Source organism: Pelodiscus sinensis, unplaced genomic scaffold (genome assembly GCF_049634645.1).
Source record: "Pelodiscus sinensis isolate JC-2024 unplaced genomic scaffold, ASM4963464v1 ctg48, whole genome shotgun sequence".
Lineage (NCBI taxonomy): Eukaryota > Metazoa > Chordata > Testudines > Trionychidae > Pelodiscus > Pelodiscus sinensis.
In genome coordinates, this window is record NW_027466011.1 from 247,969 (window position 1) to 264,195 (window position 16,227).

The 16,227-nt window shown below is 49.6% G+C and overlaps 1 protein-coding gene across 2 annotated transcripts; it reads right to left on the minus strand.

Annotated features, from left to right (window-relative positions):
• Window positions 1-5,826: 5,826 nt before the first annotated feature.
• Window positions 5,827-13,600, minus strand: LOC102452804 (olfactory receptor 10A5-like). 2 transcript variants are annotated; one of them, XM_075918158.1, is made up of 2 exons: window positions 13,579-13,600; window positions 5,827-6,737 (listed from the first exon to the last, which is right to left on the minus strand). In XM_075918158.1, exons 1-2 carry the CDS (start codon window positions 13,598-13,600, stop codon window positions 5,827-5,829), a joined length of 933 nt encoding a protein of 310 aa, XP_075774273.1. The 2 variants fall into 2 exon arrangements, with proteins under 2 accessions (XP_075774273.1, XP_006116936.2); XM_006116874.2 differs by lacking the exon at window positions 13,579-13,600 and having other exon boundaries at window positions 5,827-6,744.
• Window positions 13,601-16,227: the final 2,627 nt, after the last annotated feature.

Below are 16,227 nucleotides of genomic sequence, written 5' to 3' on the forward strand. Positions count from 1 at the left end.
AGATGCACACTTATTCCAGTTTGTATGCTGTAATCAGGAAACACTGGCATTTTCATTGCAAGGGCATGACTCACATAGGGTGCGACTACACTGCACAGTTATTTGTAAATAACAATGTGAGCATCTACACAGGAAAGGGAAGGTTGCCCAGTTGGCAGGAAATAAGAACCAACAACGGTTGACAAATCAACACAACCACACACACAACATGACCAGCATACTCAGGCACAACACACGCACACAGCCCCTCATCACTGCACATGCTCACAGAACTCAGCACAAATCTCCCAGCCCAACCCTACCCGCACAAAGCAACACAACCACCAGCACACACAAAGAACCCCCCACATCACTCGGACGCCTCTCTTGTCTGCTCAGTTTGGAAAGTCATGGAAAAAACTACCAGAAATTCCAGGGCTCTTTCTGTTTAGAGATCACTCGGTTTAATTATTGCTGGGGTTCATGGTCTCCCACCATGCACTGTTCATCTCTCAGTCATTTGGGAGGTTGTCTATAAACACGTGAGTCTACAAACTACACCTATTCGTTGCATGGGCGGTGAACTAGTAGTGAAAAGATAAGCAGAGCAGCACCTGTCAGCTAACGGGCAGGTAACGTGTCAAAAAATAGGGACACATTTGAAAAAAAGTCAGTTCTAAATAATTAATTGCTTTTAATTAATTCATAGTAGATGGAAGATCAGATATTACTCTCCTTTCCTCTTCCTGCCGCATCCTATTTTTCTCATCCTTCCCCACCCCATGCCTTTACTATTCTGTTCTTCTGCTTTTTAAGCTGTGAAAGAAAGCAAGAAAGCAAGAAAGCAAGAAAGCAAGCAAGAAAGAAAGTAGTACACACTCCAGAGGGCATTACAGCAACTGAGCAAAGATTTAACCCTTTCTGAGAAGGAACTAGGACACCTGCCCCTTCTCACTTACCCCAGCAGGCATTGGAAATAACGGCGCTGAAGTCAGCGTAATGCACTGCAAGGGAACCGGGGCGAGGGAGAAGAGCCTGACAGCAGAAGAGAGGTGTCGTCTTCTTCCTCCTCAGTTTTTCAGTGCCCCTACCCAGTTTCCCGGCTAACACACGCACTCTGACACAAAGGGTCACTTGTGCAGCACAATTCCCTGTGCGCTGTGTTGCAATCTCCTCTATATGTGTTGGGGACCACATGGGAATTGTCCCTAAAGAGACTCCGTTGTCATGTTTTCCAGGCAACCAGAGCCGCCTTCGCAACGTCAGCCTTACAGAAGGATGCAAAGATTTCGGCGGCCTCTGGCACAGGGCCAGGAGTTGGGAAGAAAGGCTCCACTCTCTGGCCGTTAGGACAGCTGAGGACCAATTGCATGTGTAATGGGAGCCATTGCTTTGCCGTGACTGGCTGCGGAGCGGGGTTAAGCAGCTACAACGGGATATTGACATGCCGATGCGGCATCAGGAGGGGAACCGTGTCGAAGAGCAGCTGGCCTGGTGACCCTACGTCATCTTCATTGCACACCAGGGAGCAGCTCCATTCCTGCTGCAGTTGGGATCTCTTTGATGGAGTTAAACCAGCCTTCCCTCTTGCCACTTACTTCCCCTCTTCAGAATTTTGGGCTCCCCCTCAGCCTTCCCGCAGGCAGAGAAGGTGGGAGGTGATTCCTTTCCCTCATCCTCCTCTGGAATGAAATGTAGGCAGCGATAGGCGACCTTTCAAGGCTCTCTGGGGGCTGGGCGCACATGCCATATTGACATTTCTCTTGACCATCATGCTGGTATCATCTCGTGATGTTGTCAGGCTGAGATTTCCAGATGTTCCACCACGCAATGAGAATCTGCAGAAAGGGACCTGGGGATGACAGAGGGTGAGAAGCTGGAGATGAGTCACCAGGGCACCCTTGTAGCCAAGAAAGCTAATGGCATTGGGGTGCATTAGGAGGAGCATTGCCAGCAGAGCTAGGGAAGTGATTATTCCCCTTTATTCGGCACTGGGGAGGCCACATCTGGAGTGTTGTGTCCAGTTCTGGACCCCCCACTACAGAAGGAATGTGGACACATTGGGGAGGTCAACAAAGATGACCAGGGGACTGGAGCACATGACTTATGAGGAGAGGCTGAGGGATTTGGGTTCATTTAGTCTGCAGGAGAGAAGAGTGGGTGGGATTTGATAGCAGCCTTCAGCTACCTTAATGGAGGTTCCAAAGAGGCTGTTCTCAGGGGTGACAGATGGCAGAATGAGGAGCAATGGTCTCAAGTTGCAGGGGAGGGGTCCAGGTTGGATATTAGGAAAAACCATTTCCCTAGGCGGGTGGGGAAGCGCTGGGATGGGTTCCCTAGGGAGGGGGTGGAATCTCCATCTCTAAATCCCAGCTTGAAAAAGCCCTGGTTGGGTTGATTTAGTTGGGGTTGGTCTTGTTTTGGACTCAATGGCTCCTGAGGTTTGTTCCACCCCTAGGAGTCTCTCATTCTATGATGCTAGTTAGGTACAGACCCATAAGCAGCGTTGGCAATCTCAACCCTAGCCTCTCTCTTTAGTTTAATCTTTCTTGTGCTTTTCTTTAGAGCCTTTTCTCTTCAGGAGCTACACACAACCCACTCGAACGCAAGTTCAAACTGCAGGATTCCATACTTCATTGCTTCTATTGGCCACGTTCTCCGTATCCAGTATCTTGGCTCCTCCCTCTATTTCAGCGACTTCTTGAATCCTCAACCTCCTCCCTCATGTCAGGCCTCTGTGGCTACATCAACACTGCAGTGCTATTTTGGGATACTGGAGAGCTCTGACAAAGTCCAATTAGTTGACCTCCCCCTGTATAATGTCCTCTTCTTCTGTCTGGGAGACAAGCAATTCTGGGTGTGAACATGTGAATGCAGAGCAACAAGAGTGATTAAAGGTCTAGAGAAGGAAGACCTATGAAGTAAGACTGAAAAAATTAGCCTGGTTTAATTTGGAATGAGAAGACTGAGGCTGTGTCTAAACTACACCTCTCTGTCGACAGAGAGATGTAGATTAGGCATGTCGAAATTGCTAATGAAGCAGGGATTTAAATATGCCATTAGCATAAACATGTCTGCTGCTTTTTTTTTTAAATAAACCCTTTGTTGACAGATCCTGTATTTCTCAAAAAATGAGGTTTACAGATCTGTCGACAAAGGGTTTATTTTTGACAGATCTGCATCTAGACTGCTGGGGGGTTTTTCGAAAAAGCTCCATTTCGAAAAAAAGCGGCGGCCATGTTTATGCTAATGAAGCACAGGATATTTAAATCCTTATTTCATTAGCAATTTCGACATGCCTAATCTACATCTCTCCGTTGACAGGCCCAGTTTATGGGATGCATATGGGTTGCTGTGAGGTTGCCAGACCAGATATTTCACGCTGGGAGTCGGTATGTACTCACACAAAGTAAATAATTTAGCGCTGTGACAGACTGGGCCGAGTCTGGGCACAGCTGAGGGCATCCGCTCAGGGCGAATTGCTCAAATCCGGGGCTCCTTACAGCCCCCAGACTGGTGACCTCTCCAAACAGGCCACAAACCAGTCCCACAGAGTGCTTCAGCAACCTGCCTGAAGCCTCACGAGCAAAACCCCTCCGACACCCCAGCAATATCCGTGCCCCAGATGGCCCCGGGCCTCATACACCGGTGGGGGGTCCTAGCACCCAATCCCACCTACCCCGAACACGTCCTGTCCAGTTCCAAGAAACCAGCCACAGATCCCTGGTCAATTTATCCTCTGGATCTTACCCACAAATCACGCTGGGCCAATCCTTTAGAATCTATAGCTAAAGGTTTATTATCACAAGAAAGAAAAGCATGAGAGTAAGGTTATTAAAGTACAGTACGTTACATGCACCGAATCTCCCAGTCCTCGATGCAGGCTCTAGCAGAGATGTTACAGCTGCTGGTTTAAAAGTTCTTGTTGCACATCCTACGATCAGGATGGGTTCACAGGTCTTCTGGGCTCTTCAATCCCTGCAATGCTGCCTCTGGGATGAAGTGCTGAGCTGAGAACAAAATGGCATCGACCACATGGCCTCTTTATACCTCCTTCCTGGCCTCTTCTGGTCTCAGCCGGTCACCTGATCCTCAGCCTCTCTCTGCTGGCCGCTCTTAGGTGTCCGCCCTCATGCTTTAGGTGTGTCCTTGGCCCATTGAGTGCCATTGTCCCACAGGGCCTCACTAATTAGCATGTCCACAGGCCCGGGCTCTGCCCAATGCTCAACCACATGCAGAGAAATATTCAGTATCCACACAGACTACAGACTCCTAACCGCACACACAGACATTCACATAAATAGCTTACATAGGATTATCAGATAATAAGCTTCTATTCAGCACCCCACATGGCCCCTTTTATACCATTTTCTGGGGCCAACACCCCCACCTATGGGTGCAGCACTGATCTGGCTGCTCCCCTCAAGATCCAGTAATGTGACAAGCGCATCTTCTCATCTACCCCTGCTAGGGTCATGTTACTTCTTGGGAACCCATCTAAGAGCTGGGAAGGAACCTTTTACCTCCCAGGTGGGTCTCGGTGCTGATCAGGTGACCAGTGGGGGGGCTAAGGCAGCTCCCTGCCTGTCCTGGCACCGCAGACTGCGCTGCACCCCGGAAGCAGCTGACAGCAGGTGGGGGGAAGGGAAGAGAGCACACAGGGCTCTCTGCACTGCCCCTGCCTTGAGCACTAGCTCCGCACGCCCATTGGCTGGGAACCTGCTGCCGGCTGCTTCTGGGGTGCAACATGGTCTGTGGTTCCAGGAGAGGCAGGAAGCTGCCTTAGCCCCCCTGCTGCACTGCTGACCGGGAACCACACGAGGTCAGCCCCGCCTGCTCCAGCCCTGACCCCCTGCACTCCAAGGGTATGTCTAGACTGCAGGCCTCTGCCGACCAAGGCATGTAAATTAGACATCCCGACATAGTCAATTTAAATATCCCCGCTTCATTCCAATAAAAATGGCCGCCGCATTGTGCCGGCTCTGCTGTTTGTCGGCATGAAGCGGCAGTCGCGATGGGGATTGGTCGGCAAGGAAAGCCTTTGCCGACCGATCCCTTATGCCTCGTGAAACAAGGCTTACAGGATCGGTCAGCAAAGGCTTTCCTTGTTGACCGATCTGCGTCTTAACTGCCGCTTCATGCCGACATCTTGACTGCAGCTGAGCCGGCACAACGCAGCGGCCATTTTTATTCTAATGAAGCGGGGATATTTAAATCCCCGCTTCATTGACTATGTCGGTATGTCTAATTTACATGCCTCGGTCAGCAATGGCAAGTAGTCTAGACAAACCCCAAAGCTCATCCTCAGCCCCATGCCGGCGCCTGCACTCCAGGGCTCAGTCCTGGGATCTCACAAGTGGCTGTCATGTCCCTCAAGAGGGAGAGTAATTGGTTCCTGGGTTTCAACCCTAGCGCCAATGCTAGAGCCAACGGCAGGCATGGCCTTACAGTTGCAGCCTCGCTAATTAGGAAAAGAAGAGCTCGGAAGTGACTAGGTTCCCTCCCCTTCCCACAAGCAGCCTTTTCCTCGGGGCAACACCAGTGTGGGGAGGGATGGGTTGCCTCTTGCCCCAGCAAAACAATGTAGGGTGAGGTTCTGGAGGAACAGGGAGGTATCTCAACGAACACGTCTGGATGAATCGTTTCCGCTGGCCAGTGAGTCTCAAACGTTGTGCAATCGGGGATGCAGGAGAGTCCGGCGGACTGGCCCAGGAGGCTAGAATCCATTTGCAGAAATCTGGAACGTCTCTTGAGGAGCCAGGAACGTCCCTTACAGCCCTCACTGCCCAGAGGCCAATTTAGAGACATCTAGAACACTAGTTGAGGAATACGTAGCGTATTTCGCAGTCATTTCCCACCCAATATTTTCCTCAGGGCAACGTTCACTTCCTTGTTCCTCAGACTGTATATGAAGGGATTAAATATCGGAGTCACAATGGTATACAGCAGAGAGAGCAGTTTATCAATGTCCACTGACTCCCCTGTCTTCGGTTTTAAATAGGCAACCATGGCAGAGCCATAGAACAGCGTCACCACCGTGAGGTGTGAGGAGCAGGTGGAGAAGGCCTTGTGTCTGCCCTGGGCCGATGGCATCCTCAGAACTGCACCGGCGATTTTAATGTAAGAGCTAACAATGAAGAGAAACGGGGTGATTACGAGTAGCAGCAGGGCTGCGCACACGGCTATTTTATTCCTGTAGGTGTCTGCGCAGGACAGCTCCAGCACCGGAGGGATGTCACAGAAGAAATGGTTAATTTCATGGGACCCGCAGAAGGGCAAAGCAAACACCAAATACGTCTGCCCGATGTGTACCGGGAAGTTGACAAGCCAGGAGCCGGCTACCAGCCAAGCACAGGCCTCCCTGTTCACGATGAGTGTGTATCGCAGGGGGTTGCATACGGCCACGCAGCGGTCATAGGCCATGGCCGCCAGCAGGAAACACTCCGTGCCACCTAAGAAAAGCAGGAAATACATCTGGGCAGCACAGCCGGTGAATGAGATGCTGCCGTCCCCTGCCAGGCAATTGGCCGCCATCTTGGGCAGGGTGACGGAGGAGTAGGCCATCTCCACCAGGGCCAGGTTCCTGAGGAAGAAGTACATGGGGGTGTGCAGGGCGGAGTCCAGCAGCGTGACCAGGACAAGGACGCCGTTCCCTAGCAGGATCACCACGTAGATCACCAGGAAGAGCAAACCCTGCAGGTCCGTGAGACTGGAGTATCCCAAGAGGATGAATCCAGGGGCTGTGCTGTGGTTTCCCCCTGCCATTCGACGGGTTAATTGACTCTGCACAGACAGGAAGGACACAGGGATGTGCCCGGAGTTGGTTCTTGGCCCATAACTCTCTGTCACAGATGTGAGACTGCGCGTCTCAGCCGTTATGAACGGAGACCTGTGTAGAGATCCGCACCCTAGGACCAGGAGAGTCACGTACGCTGGCCAACCCACATACAGGAATATAATCAGACAATGGCCTAATACTGATCCCCGGGAACGCAGATTCCCTCTGAGCTCAAATGACCTGGGTCCTGTGATTTCAGAGCAGGAAGAGGGAATTTTATCTAGAGCTGGCCAGGGCTGGCCTGACCATGAGGCAAACTGAGGCAGCCGCCTCAGATGCCAGACTGTGGGGGGCACCACTAGGCCCCAGAGTGTAGAAAATTGCGTCTGCTGCTGGTGCAGATGTAGGGAGCAGAGCAGTCCCGTGAGGGGAGTGGAACAGGAAGGAGGCAGAATCGAGACCTTTCCAAGCTTTGGCCCAAGCGAGGGGCCATGGGGGTGTCATTTGAGCTCCCCACCTCAGGTGCCAATATGTTGCCGGCCAGCCCTGGAGCTGGCTGACAAATTATTAACAAAAACCTTGAAAAATACGTTTGCAACGCAAGAAAAACAAACGAAAAAAAGCTGAACCAAGTGAGAAAAGAGAAAGAAAATCTGGGAGTGCGAACATCTTACTGTTGTTGGAGACTTTTTTTTCCAAATAGCAAAGCCTGAAAAGGGCATTGAAGCCAGAAGTGTTGCTTCTGCTCACATATCAGATCTCTAGAAAGCTCTTGCCCGTTTTGTTATGGGGAGGGGGAGAAGGGATATCGGTGAAAATGTGAAAGTGAGTTTTCCCCATTTTGTCTCATTTCCCCCTTATTTTCTTTTCACTCCAGCACCTTAGTTGCTGCACAGAGTTCAGGTTTATCTCTTCATTAGCACTTCTCCGTTTCATCAGCCCCCTACTGCTCTCTACCACTCCTCCACAGGCTCCATGCTTACCAGGAGCACCCCGATCTCAACTGCCCCCAGATCCCCTCTTGTGCGGAGGGTCTCAAGTAAAGGCCAGGAATCATCTGTGGCCGTGAGGAGCTTATGCGACTACTTGTCCTCTCACATAGAAAGGTGCCCAGTGGCTCAAAGCAGCAGCACCCTGGAAATAAGGGCTAAAATTTTACCCATTAATCACTGGATCACCTTACCAAAGGCCACGATCGAGTCTCCGTCATCGGCAATTTTTAAATCACGATTGGATGTGTTTTTTGAAAAGATCTGATCCAGAAATTGCTTTGCGGGAGCGGGAGGTCTTTGCCTACCAAAGGTCACCCCAGATACTCGTGATGGTTTCTTCCGGACTGCAAATCTATGATTGAATCAAACTGTTCGCGATACTCGGGGACAATTGCTTCTGGGATCTACAGGAGATGGGTGGGCAACACCCAATGAAATCCATCTCTCTTTCTCCATCCCCATCCACCCCACCTGACTGTCAGATGGACTGGAGAGGAAATTACAGAGTAAGGGAGACAGACAATGTGGTTTTAACCCACAAAAGCTTATGCTGAAATAAACATGTTAGTCTTTAAGGCACCACAGGACGCCTCCTTGTTTTTAATGAAATCCAGTTAGATTTAGATGTGTGACTGTCTAGTATGCTTTAAATTCTCAACCTGGATTCTGCCACCACCCCTATAATCAATAACATTTAATCCCAAAATGCCTCTGACCTGATATCTCTACTTACCCACTCAGGCTGTATTCCAGGAGATGGAAAGTGGCAGGTTCCGGTGCCTGTAGAATTTCAAGTAGAACACTCTCTAAAAGAATAGTTAATGGAAGCTGAAAATTAAAACGTTAAACGCTACAGCGAAAGAAGGACTCAAAAAGTGGAAGTATAGGAAGGAAGCAACACAAGAAGGTGACAAAATTCTGCAGGGGATGGAAATCAGTGGAGGAATATACTGCATTTTCAAAACAATGGAAATACATTTTGTCTCCGAAATTTAGTAAATGTGTTTTGCTCCGCATTGATTAGTTAATAAAATTGCTGATCTTGGACAAAACTTGAAATTTTGAACGATAAGGAAAGATTTGAAAAAAAAACCTCTCCCAAGTCTTCGTGCTTTTTTTGGTTTTGCTTTTGTTTTTTTTATAAATTCAAGGAAAACGTATTTTGAAAACTAAATGCACGTATAAGAAAATATTTTTAAAAGTCCCATTTTCCCTGTCCATTTGCACCACTTTTCTGCCAGCACTAACACAGATGACTAATCCTAGTCCCCAAGCCAGTCCAGATGACTTCTGAGGTATCCACACACATTTGGGTTTTGCAGTAAAACTTCTGAATTATGGATATCAAAGTTACGAACTGACTAGTGAACTACACACGTCATTTGGAACTGGATGTTGCACTCAAATAGAACAAAATAAAGGAAGTACAGTACCGTGTTAAACATAAACTACTAACATTTTAAAAAAGAGGTTTGACAAGGGAAGGAAACTGATTCATTTATCTTATGATGGTTCAAAGCAGCTTATTAAGTCAATGTTCAGTTGTAAATGTCTGAAAGAATAACCTTAACATTTTTGTTCAGAGTTATAAACAACCTCCGTTCCCAGGGTGTTCTGAAATCGGAGGTTCTACCGTAGTCTATTCTCAGTTATTTTGGTGTAAATCTGGCTCCACCAAAAATGAGCTTGCCCCATGGCTAGTATGTTAAATTGAGTTCATCCTCACAGAAGTTCTTTTCCTGGTTCTCTTGTTTCTCTGCATCTAAAATGGAGTGACTGTTCTTCTTTCTGATATTGTTTAATTTCACACCTCAGACAGAAGTGCACAAATATAAACCTCTGAGGGGCACGCCGACAGATAGGAAGCGATAAGCAACCATGCATTCCTTTTCACACACAAAGCAAACATAATTTATGAACCTTTGAAAAAGCATATTGGTACATGAGTCAAAGACAGCACACACACAGACACACAGACACACACACACACACACACACACATACACAGATAGAGCGCAAGTTTCCTAGCACACGTGCATAGACACAGACCCACAATCACAGCCAGATGACTCTCAAACACACACAGAGCACTACAAATGCACTCGCAGTTTGTCCGACAGACAGTTGTTATAAACATAGCAATGGAATTTCACAAACATATAAGGGCTACAACAAGAGGACCCAGCCTTTACCCATGGGCTCCCCAACAAATACCTGCACAGAAATTCACATATTCCAACTCATGCTCCCAAATGTGAATATTAAAAGTACTGCACAGGCCTGGTACGGCCTCTCAGCCTCCTCTTCTAGCACAGACACAATTATCAAACATAACACTTTTTCTGAGGAAGTGGGTCTGGCCCACGAAAGCTCATCATCTAATAAACCATCTTGTTAGTCTTTAAAGTGCTACATTGTCCTGCATTTTGCTTCAACACTTTTTCTAGCACTAATGGGGAGAAATTCTCGGTGAAAGGAATGAGACCATGTCACCCTTTTTGAGCAAAGACACAAAGTTCATTAGTCCCCAGTCCCAGTCAGATTCATTCCTCTGCGCTCCACCCTCTGGCCTCCTCCCTGGAAAATATGTGGATGTCTTTAAAAGAAGAACTTTCCACCTCTCTCTGCCCACTTGCTTCTATACCTGTAGCCAGTCCCCTCGAGCTCAGCAGAGTGGGGAGAAAACATTTCTTATGTAGCTGCGCCTGTTTTCCAAAGGGAATTGGGGACTTGGGCTCATTAGCTGCATCTGAGCAGCATCAGAAATAGTCCGAGGAACGTTTCAGTGACAGTGGTTGAATTCAGAACCCGGTGAAAAGGTTCAACTTCCCCACCCTGATGCATCGATCACTGCTTGGGAGGGAGGGAGCGGTGCCTGAAATTCTAATGTTCACACACTGCATCGGATGCAAGCGGTGACTCCTACAACCGAGACATGATTCGAGATCTCCTGCCTGTCCGCCTGTCAGTCAATTCAAAGTCACGGCGGGACAGGTTCAGGTTGGACAGTTCTGATTCCAGGAGACACTCAAATATGTCCCGAACCCTTGGCAGGTTAGCCGATCCGCTGCCTTCAGTTCAATTAAGCACTTGCTTAACATAGACACGTGTTTAAATTCTGCGATGCATTGGGCTCTGTCCTTGTCCGCTTGTTCTTTGGTTTCTTTCATCGCCAAAAATGTGCAGCCCTTGCTACCTACCCAAGCCGTGCGAAGGGAGAAGAAGAAGAATTATAATACGGATTGCAAGGGCGCTCCCCTGTGGTGGGAGAAAAGGAAACTTTCTGTCCAGTGGGCCATCAGCATTTGCAGGGGGAACTCGACATCCCCGTTATGCCGGTTTGGCTCGGATCCAGGCCTGCTTTGAAATTCCCTCCCCATAATGGAACATTTTTCCATAATTATTTTCAGAAGAAAATCTGGGAGGGGGTGTTTTAGCAGAAAGACAAAAACAACGGTGTTGGGGGGTGAAATAATTAAAAGATTCGAATGGCCATTTTGCATCAGTAGTTCAGGATTCAGCCAGAGCGGGCGTTGCCCTTGGACATGCCTTTTCCTTTTGTTTTTGTATGTTGGGCAGATAGGGTCCAGTTGAGACCAGTATTATTTTTGATATATATATAACCTTGCTCTCCCTCTCTGTTCTGTAGCCTAGGAAACCAGATAAGTATGGAGCTGCTCTACTTTGCTGTGTCTCTTGCTTATCTTCATTGGCTCTGCATAACATCTTCGGGGTCAGATTCCTCGTGATCTCTGCAACCTGGTAGTTTGTAGTATAGGAAATCGTTGATTTAATTAGAAATTAGTAATTAGGAGCGGGTATAATTGTATTCATTATTTGCTTATTAATATTCATTTTATGGGAGTTAACATTACTAAACAAGGGAATGTCTACACTACAAAGTTAATTCGAACTAACAGACATTAGTTCGAATTAACTTTGCTAGGCGCTACACAGGCAAACCGCTAGTTCGAACTTAATTCGAACTAGGTAAACCTCATTCTACGAGGACTAACGCCTAGTTCGAATTAAGGGCTGTGTAGCCACTTAATTCGAACTAGTGGGAGGCTAGCCCTCCCCAGCTTTCCCTGGTGGCCACTCTGGGCACGACCAGGGAAACACTTCTGCCCCCCTCCCGGCCCCAGAGCCCTTAAAGGGGCACGGGCTGGCTACGGTGCCCATGCCAGGTGCAAGCCTGCCAGCACCCAGCCAGCAGACCCTGCACCTAGCACGGCTCGAGCCAGCCACCCGCTGACACCCAGCCCTCCGCCTCTTCCCGGGACCAGGCTGGCGGCTCCCGGGAGCCTGCCCAGGTCCGCAAGAGGCGGGCACCCGCCTGGGCTAGTGCAGACATCGTGGACCTCGTCCACGACCTCCGCACTAGGCATAGGAAAGTGGCCGTCTAGGGCAGGATAACTGCCAGCCTGGCCACCCAGGAGCAGGTTGGCATGAAAATCAAGGTGGTCCACTGAGACCCCCGACCCTGAGCCCTGAGCTTAGAATGTCCGTACTGGTCAGACCAAAGGTCCATCTAACCCAGTAGCCTGTCTGCCGACAGCAGCCAACCCTAGGGACCCTGGAGGGGATGGACCAAAGACAGTGACCAAGCCATTTGTCTCGTGCCATCCCTCTCCAGCCTTCCACAAACAGAGGCCAGGGACACCATTTCTACCCCCTGGCTAATACCACTCCATGGACCCAACCTCCATGACTTGATCTCACTTCTCTTTAAACTCTGTTATAGTTCTAGACTTCACAGCGTCCTGCTGCAAGGAGTTCCACAGGTTGACTATTTGCTTTGTGAAGAAGAACTTTCTGTTGTTAGTTTGAAGCCTGCTACCCATTCATTTCATTTGGTGTCCTCTAGTCCTTCTATTATGGAAACTAATGAAGAACTTTTCTTTATGCACCCTCTCCACCCCACTCATGTTTTTATAGACCTCTATCATGTCCCCCCTCTCTCCTCTTTTCTAAGCTGAAAAGTCCCAGTCGCTTTAGCCTCTCTTCATATGGGACCTGTTCCCAACCCCTGATATTGTAGTTGCCCTCCCCTCTCCCAGCCTCTCTCTTCCCCTCTCCCACCTCCTTTTCCCAGTCTCCCCCAGTTTTGTTCAATAAAGAGAGTTTCTATTTTTGAACACGTGTCCTTTATTTTGTACATCAGGAAGAGGGGCTAGGGAAGGGTAAGTGGAAGGAGGTGAGGGAGGAATGGGGTACGAGCCCCCGATGGGGAGGACTGGGGTGGCTCTGCGGGCTCCTCGGGGTGGAAGCTCTTCTGAAGCCCCTTGATTGACCCCCCCCTCCGGATGGCAGCTTGCGGCAAGTGCAGCCGGGCTGATGGCCGAGTGGTGTGATGTGCCGAGTGTGGGCACTCAGGGCACTCCAAGCCAGGACTGCTTTGCAAGCGGGGCACCCCTGAGAACTGTCTGTCCGGGGTGGGGGTTGGGACCCTTTAAGCACAGCCCTTGGCTAGCCTGAGACAGCAGCTCCACACTCTAAATCCTAACCTGATGCCCTGCCGGCACTGCTTCCGGCCAGCCTTAACCTCGGTTCAAGGTCCACTCAATGTGGACATGCTAGTTCGAATTAGCAAAACGCTAATTCAAACTAGTTTTTAAGTCTAGATGTGCTAATTCGAATGAGCTTAGTTCGAATTAACTAATTCGAACTAAGTTAGTTCAAATTAGTGCTGTAGTGTAGACGTACCCTAAGGTTTTAGGAACAGTAGGGATAGACGTGTGACTTAACATACTCAAATAGATAAAAGGTTCTGACTATTCCTAATTCCGGGACACGCTGACACTGTGTTAATATCCGAGATAAATGTGCGTAGGTAATAAAGAGATTCCATTTACCCCTCCGCTCCTGGGTCATCTGTTTCTTCTCTAACAAACGGCACAAGAAAAATATTGACTTTTTTCGTTGAACTCCCTCCGCCCGAAGACAGCTTTGAGAATCTCAGTTTACGTATCCCAGGGCACGTCTAGGGGTGCATTTAACCACAGCAAGCTGGGGTGTAAATGTGTCCTACCCTGGCCAGCTGCATGGGGAGCATCTATGCCAAATCTTCCAGCGTGTACTCCAAGTTCTCTAATGTGCTTCATTCCCGCCCGTTTCACAGCGGGGTGACTGACAAACAATTTCTGGTGCATTCTCCTTCACCCAGACTCATTCAGCAACCTCACATTGAAAGGGAAAGGGTTTGGAGGGGGGAAAGAGGAAAAAAGGAAATAGAAACGATTGAGGCAAGGAAAAGAGATACAGCAATGCAAGAGAGAAGGAGAAAGAGAGAGTTTAAAAACGGGGGAGGGAGAAGAGCGGCAAAAGGCGAACCGGTCAGAAGGTTGAGAAAACAGACACTATTTGTCTCAGCTCTCTGTGTGCACCATCGCCACGTGCCAGGCCTTGAGCATTCGCCTTCTTGGGGTGGCCCCTGAGACTCTCCCATCCCCACACCAGCAGCTGCGCCTGTTGATCAGCCCAGTCCGACTGAACTTGGCAGCAGCACATGGTCGCTCAGGGGGCTGTGGGTGGGATGAACACAGAGTCCGAGAGCAGCCCCCGTCAAGCAAAGTGCGGTTTGGCGGAGCCGTAGGAGCAAAGCCCGCTGGATATACTGATTAAGCCAAGGAAAGGCCTGTTTGACCGAAAGACTGGCCTGCCCGAGGCAAAGCTCTTGGTCGGGCTCAACTTCCTTAAGGACCCCTCAAAAGCAGGAGGTGTTGGAGGGCAGCTTCTTCACCCAAGCCCTGTCACCAGTTAGCCTGTCCTTCATTGTGGGAGGTAACAGGCCTTCTGGATGGATGGATGGATATAAATTAATTAATTTATTTTTCTGGAGTCTTTTTATCATTAAAGTTTTACCAAATTTTTTACCATTTTTAGGGTCAAATGATTAATTTAGGCTCCTGTTGAAATTCTGGCATAAATCCAGGTCTTCCTTCCTTCCTTCCTTCCTTCCTTCCTTCCTTCCTTCCTTCCTTCCTTCCTTCAAAAAGGCCGTGGGGAAAAGTTTTATCCAGAGCCTTTTGGTTATTGTAGCTTTACCAAACTTTTAAGTCCCAGGCTAGTTTTGTTTATGCGGGAGGCATTTCAAGCGGGGTCGCAGAGGGACTTATTATGGCTGTTCACTGAGGGAGTCAAAGCAATCCACCCAAGGGTCTGGAAGGAGCCCATCCCGATGAGGTAATTGTCCGGGAATGAGGAGAAGGCATATAACTAGGCGGTTGTATCTCTACAGCGACGCCAAGCCCCAGCTCCTCGGCATTTGGAGGAGCGTCTGGAAGGGAGAGGCGGGGACATGTGAGTGGCATGTGTATCTCATGACTATTCTCTCTTCCATGTGGGTTTTTGGGGTGGTGCAGCTTGCTAGCTGGCTGCCAGGGAGTTCATTCCAGTGCACCCGCAGGCTGGGGAGGAGACAATAAGGCACCAAATCACCTTTTTGGGGGCTGGCTGGACAGTGCTGGTGGCAGGGCCTGTGAAGTGTCCCTCCACCTGGCTGGGTTCAGCCCTGGGGCTGGAAACCACAGATGGGGAAGGACCAACTGGTCGGAAACTGAACCAAGGGGCTTTGGGGAAGGTTGAAAGTCGGAGCTTGCTGGAGCTTAGGAGAGAGGGACGCGGCGTCTGAAGGTGCTTCTGGAGGAGACGGTCGGGACCCTGCAATGTCCCTCACTCCTCTAGATGCAGGTTGCAGACCCCTGTCAGGGATGAGCTAGATGGTGCTGTGTCCTGCCGTGAGAGCAGGGGACTGGGCTTGATCATTTCTCGAGCTCCCTGCCAGTTCTAGTTTCCAGGATTCTAGGATTCTTAACTTTCTCCTTGTTAGGAGTAAAAGACAGAGCGACCCAGCGAGTCCCTCACCTTGGGGTGCACCGTACCTTACTCTACATGCTATCTGCTCTAACTTGCAGTACTTGTGTGGCGTAGTGGGGGGCTGTCTGCGCTGTGACCCAGTGTGGTGTGGTGGTGGTACCTTGCTGGTTGCTAGGCTTGGGCAGTGGGCTGTAGGTGACCTCCACTGGCGGCTGTCTGTAGCACGGCCCAGCATGACAGCGGATGAGTCACTAGGCAAGGGGCTCCCAACCTGTCCGACCAGTCACCCCCCCAGGGAGAGAGACAACGGGAGGAAGTGCGACCAGGGGAGCGAAGCGGACAGGGGACTGCAGACAGGGGAGTTGAAGAGGGAGAGCAAAGCGACCCCACCGCCGAAGAGGCTACCCGGTGAGAGTACAAGCTGTGGTGTGAGTGTGTGTGTGCCTGACTGTTTGAATTTTACAGTTTGAAGTGTGAATTGAGTCTGATTCCAGGGAGTGCTAGCAGTTTCAGTTTCAGCTTCTGTGGCAGTTGGGACTGAGAGCCTGCCATTGTTCCCTTGATTGCCTCTGATTAGCCTCAGGCTCAGCCTTCCCCTGTGTGACTCAGAAGGGGGCAGGCCTGACCTAGGCAAGCAGGCTTTAAAAAGCCAGAGCAGTG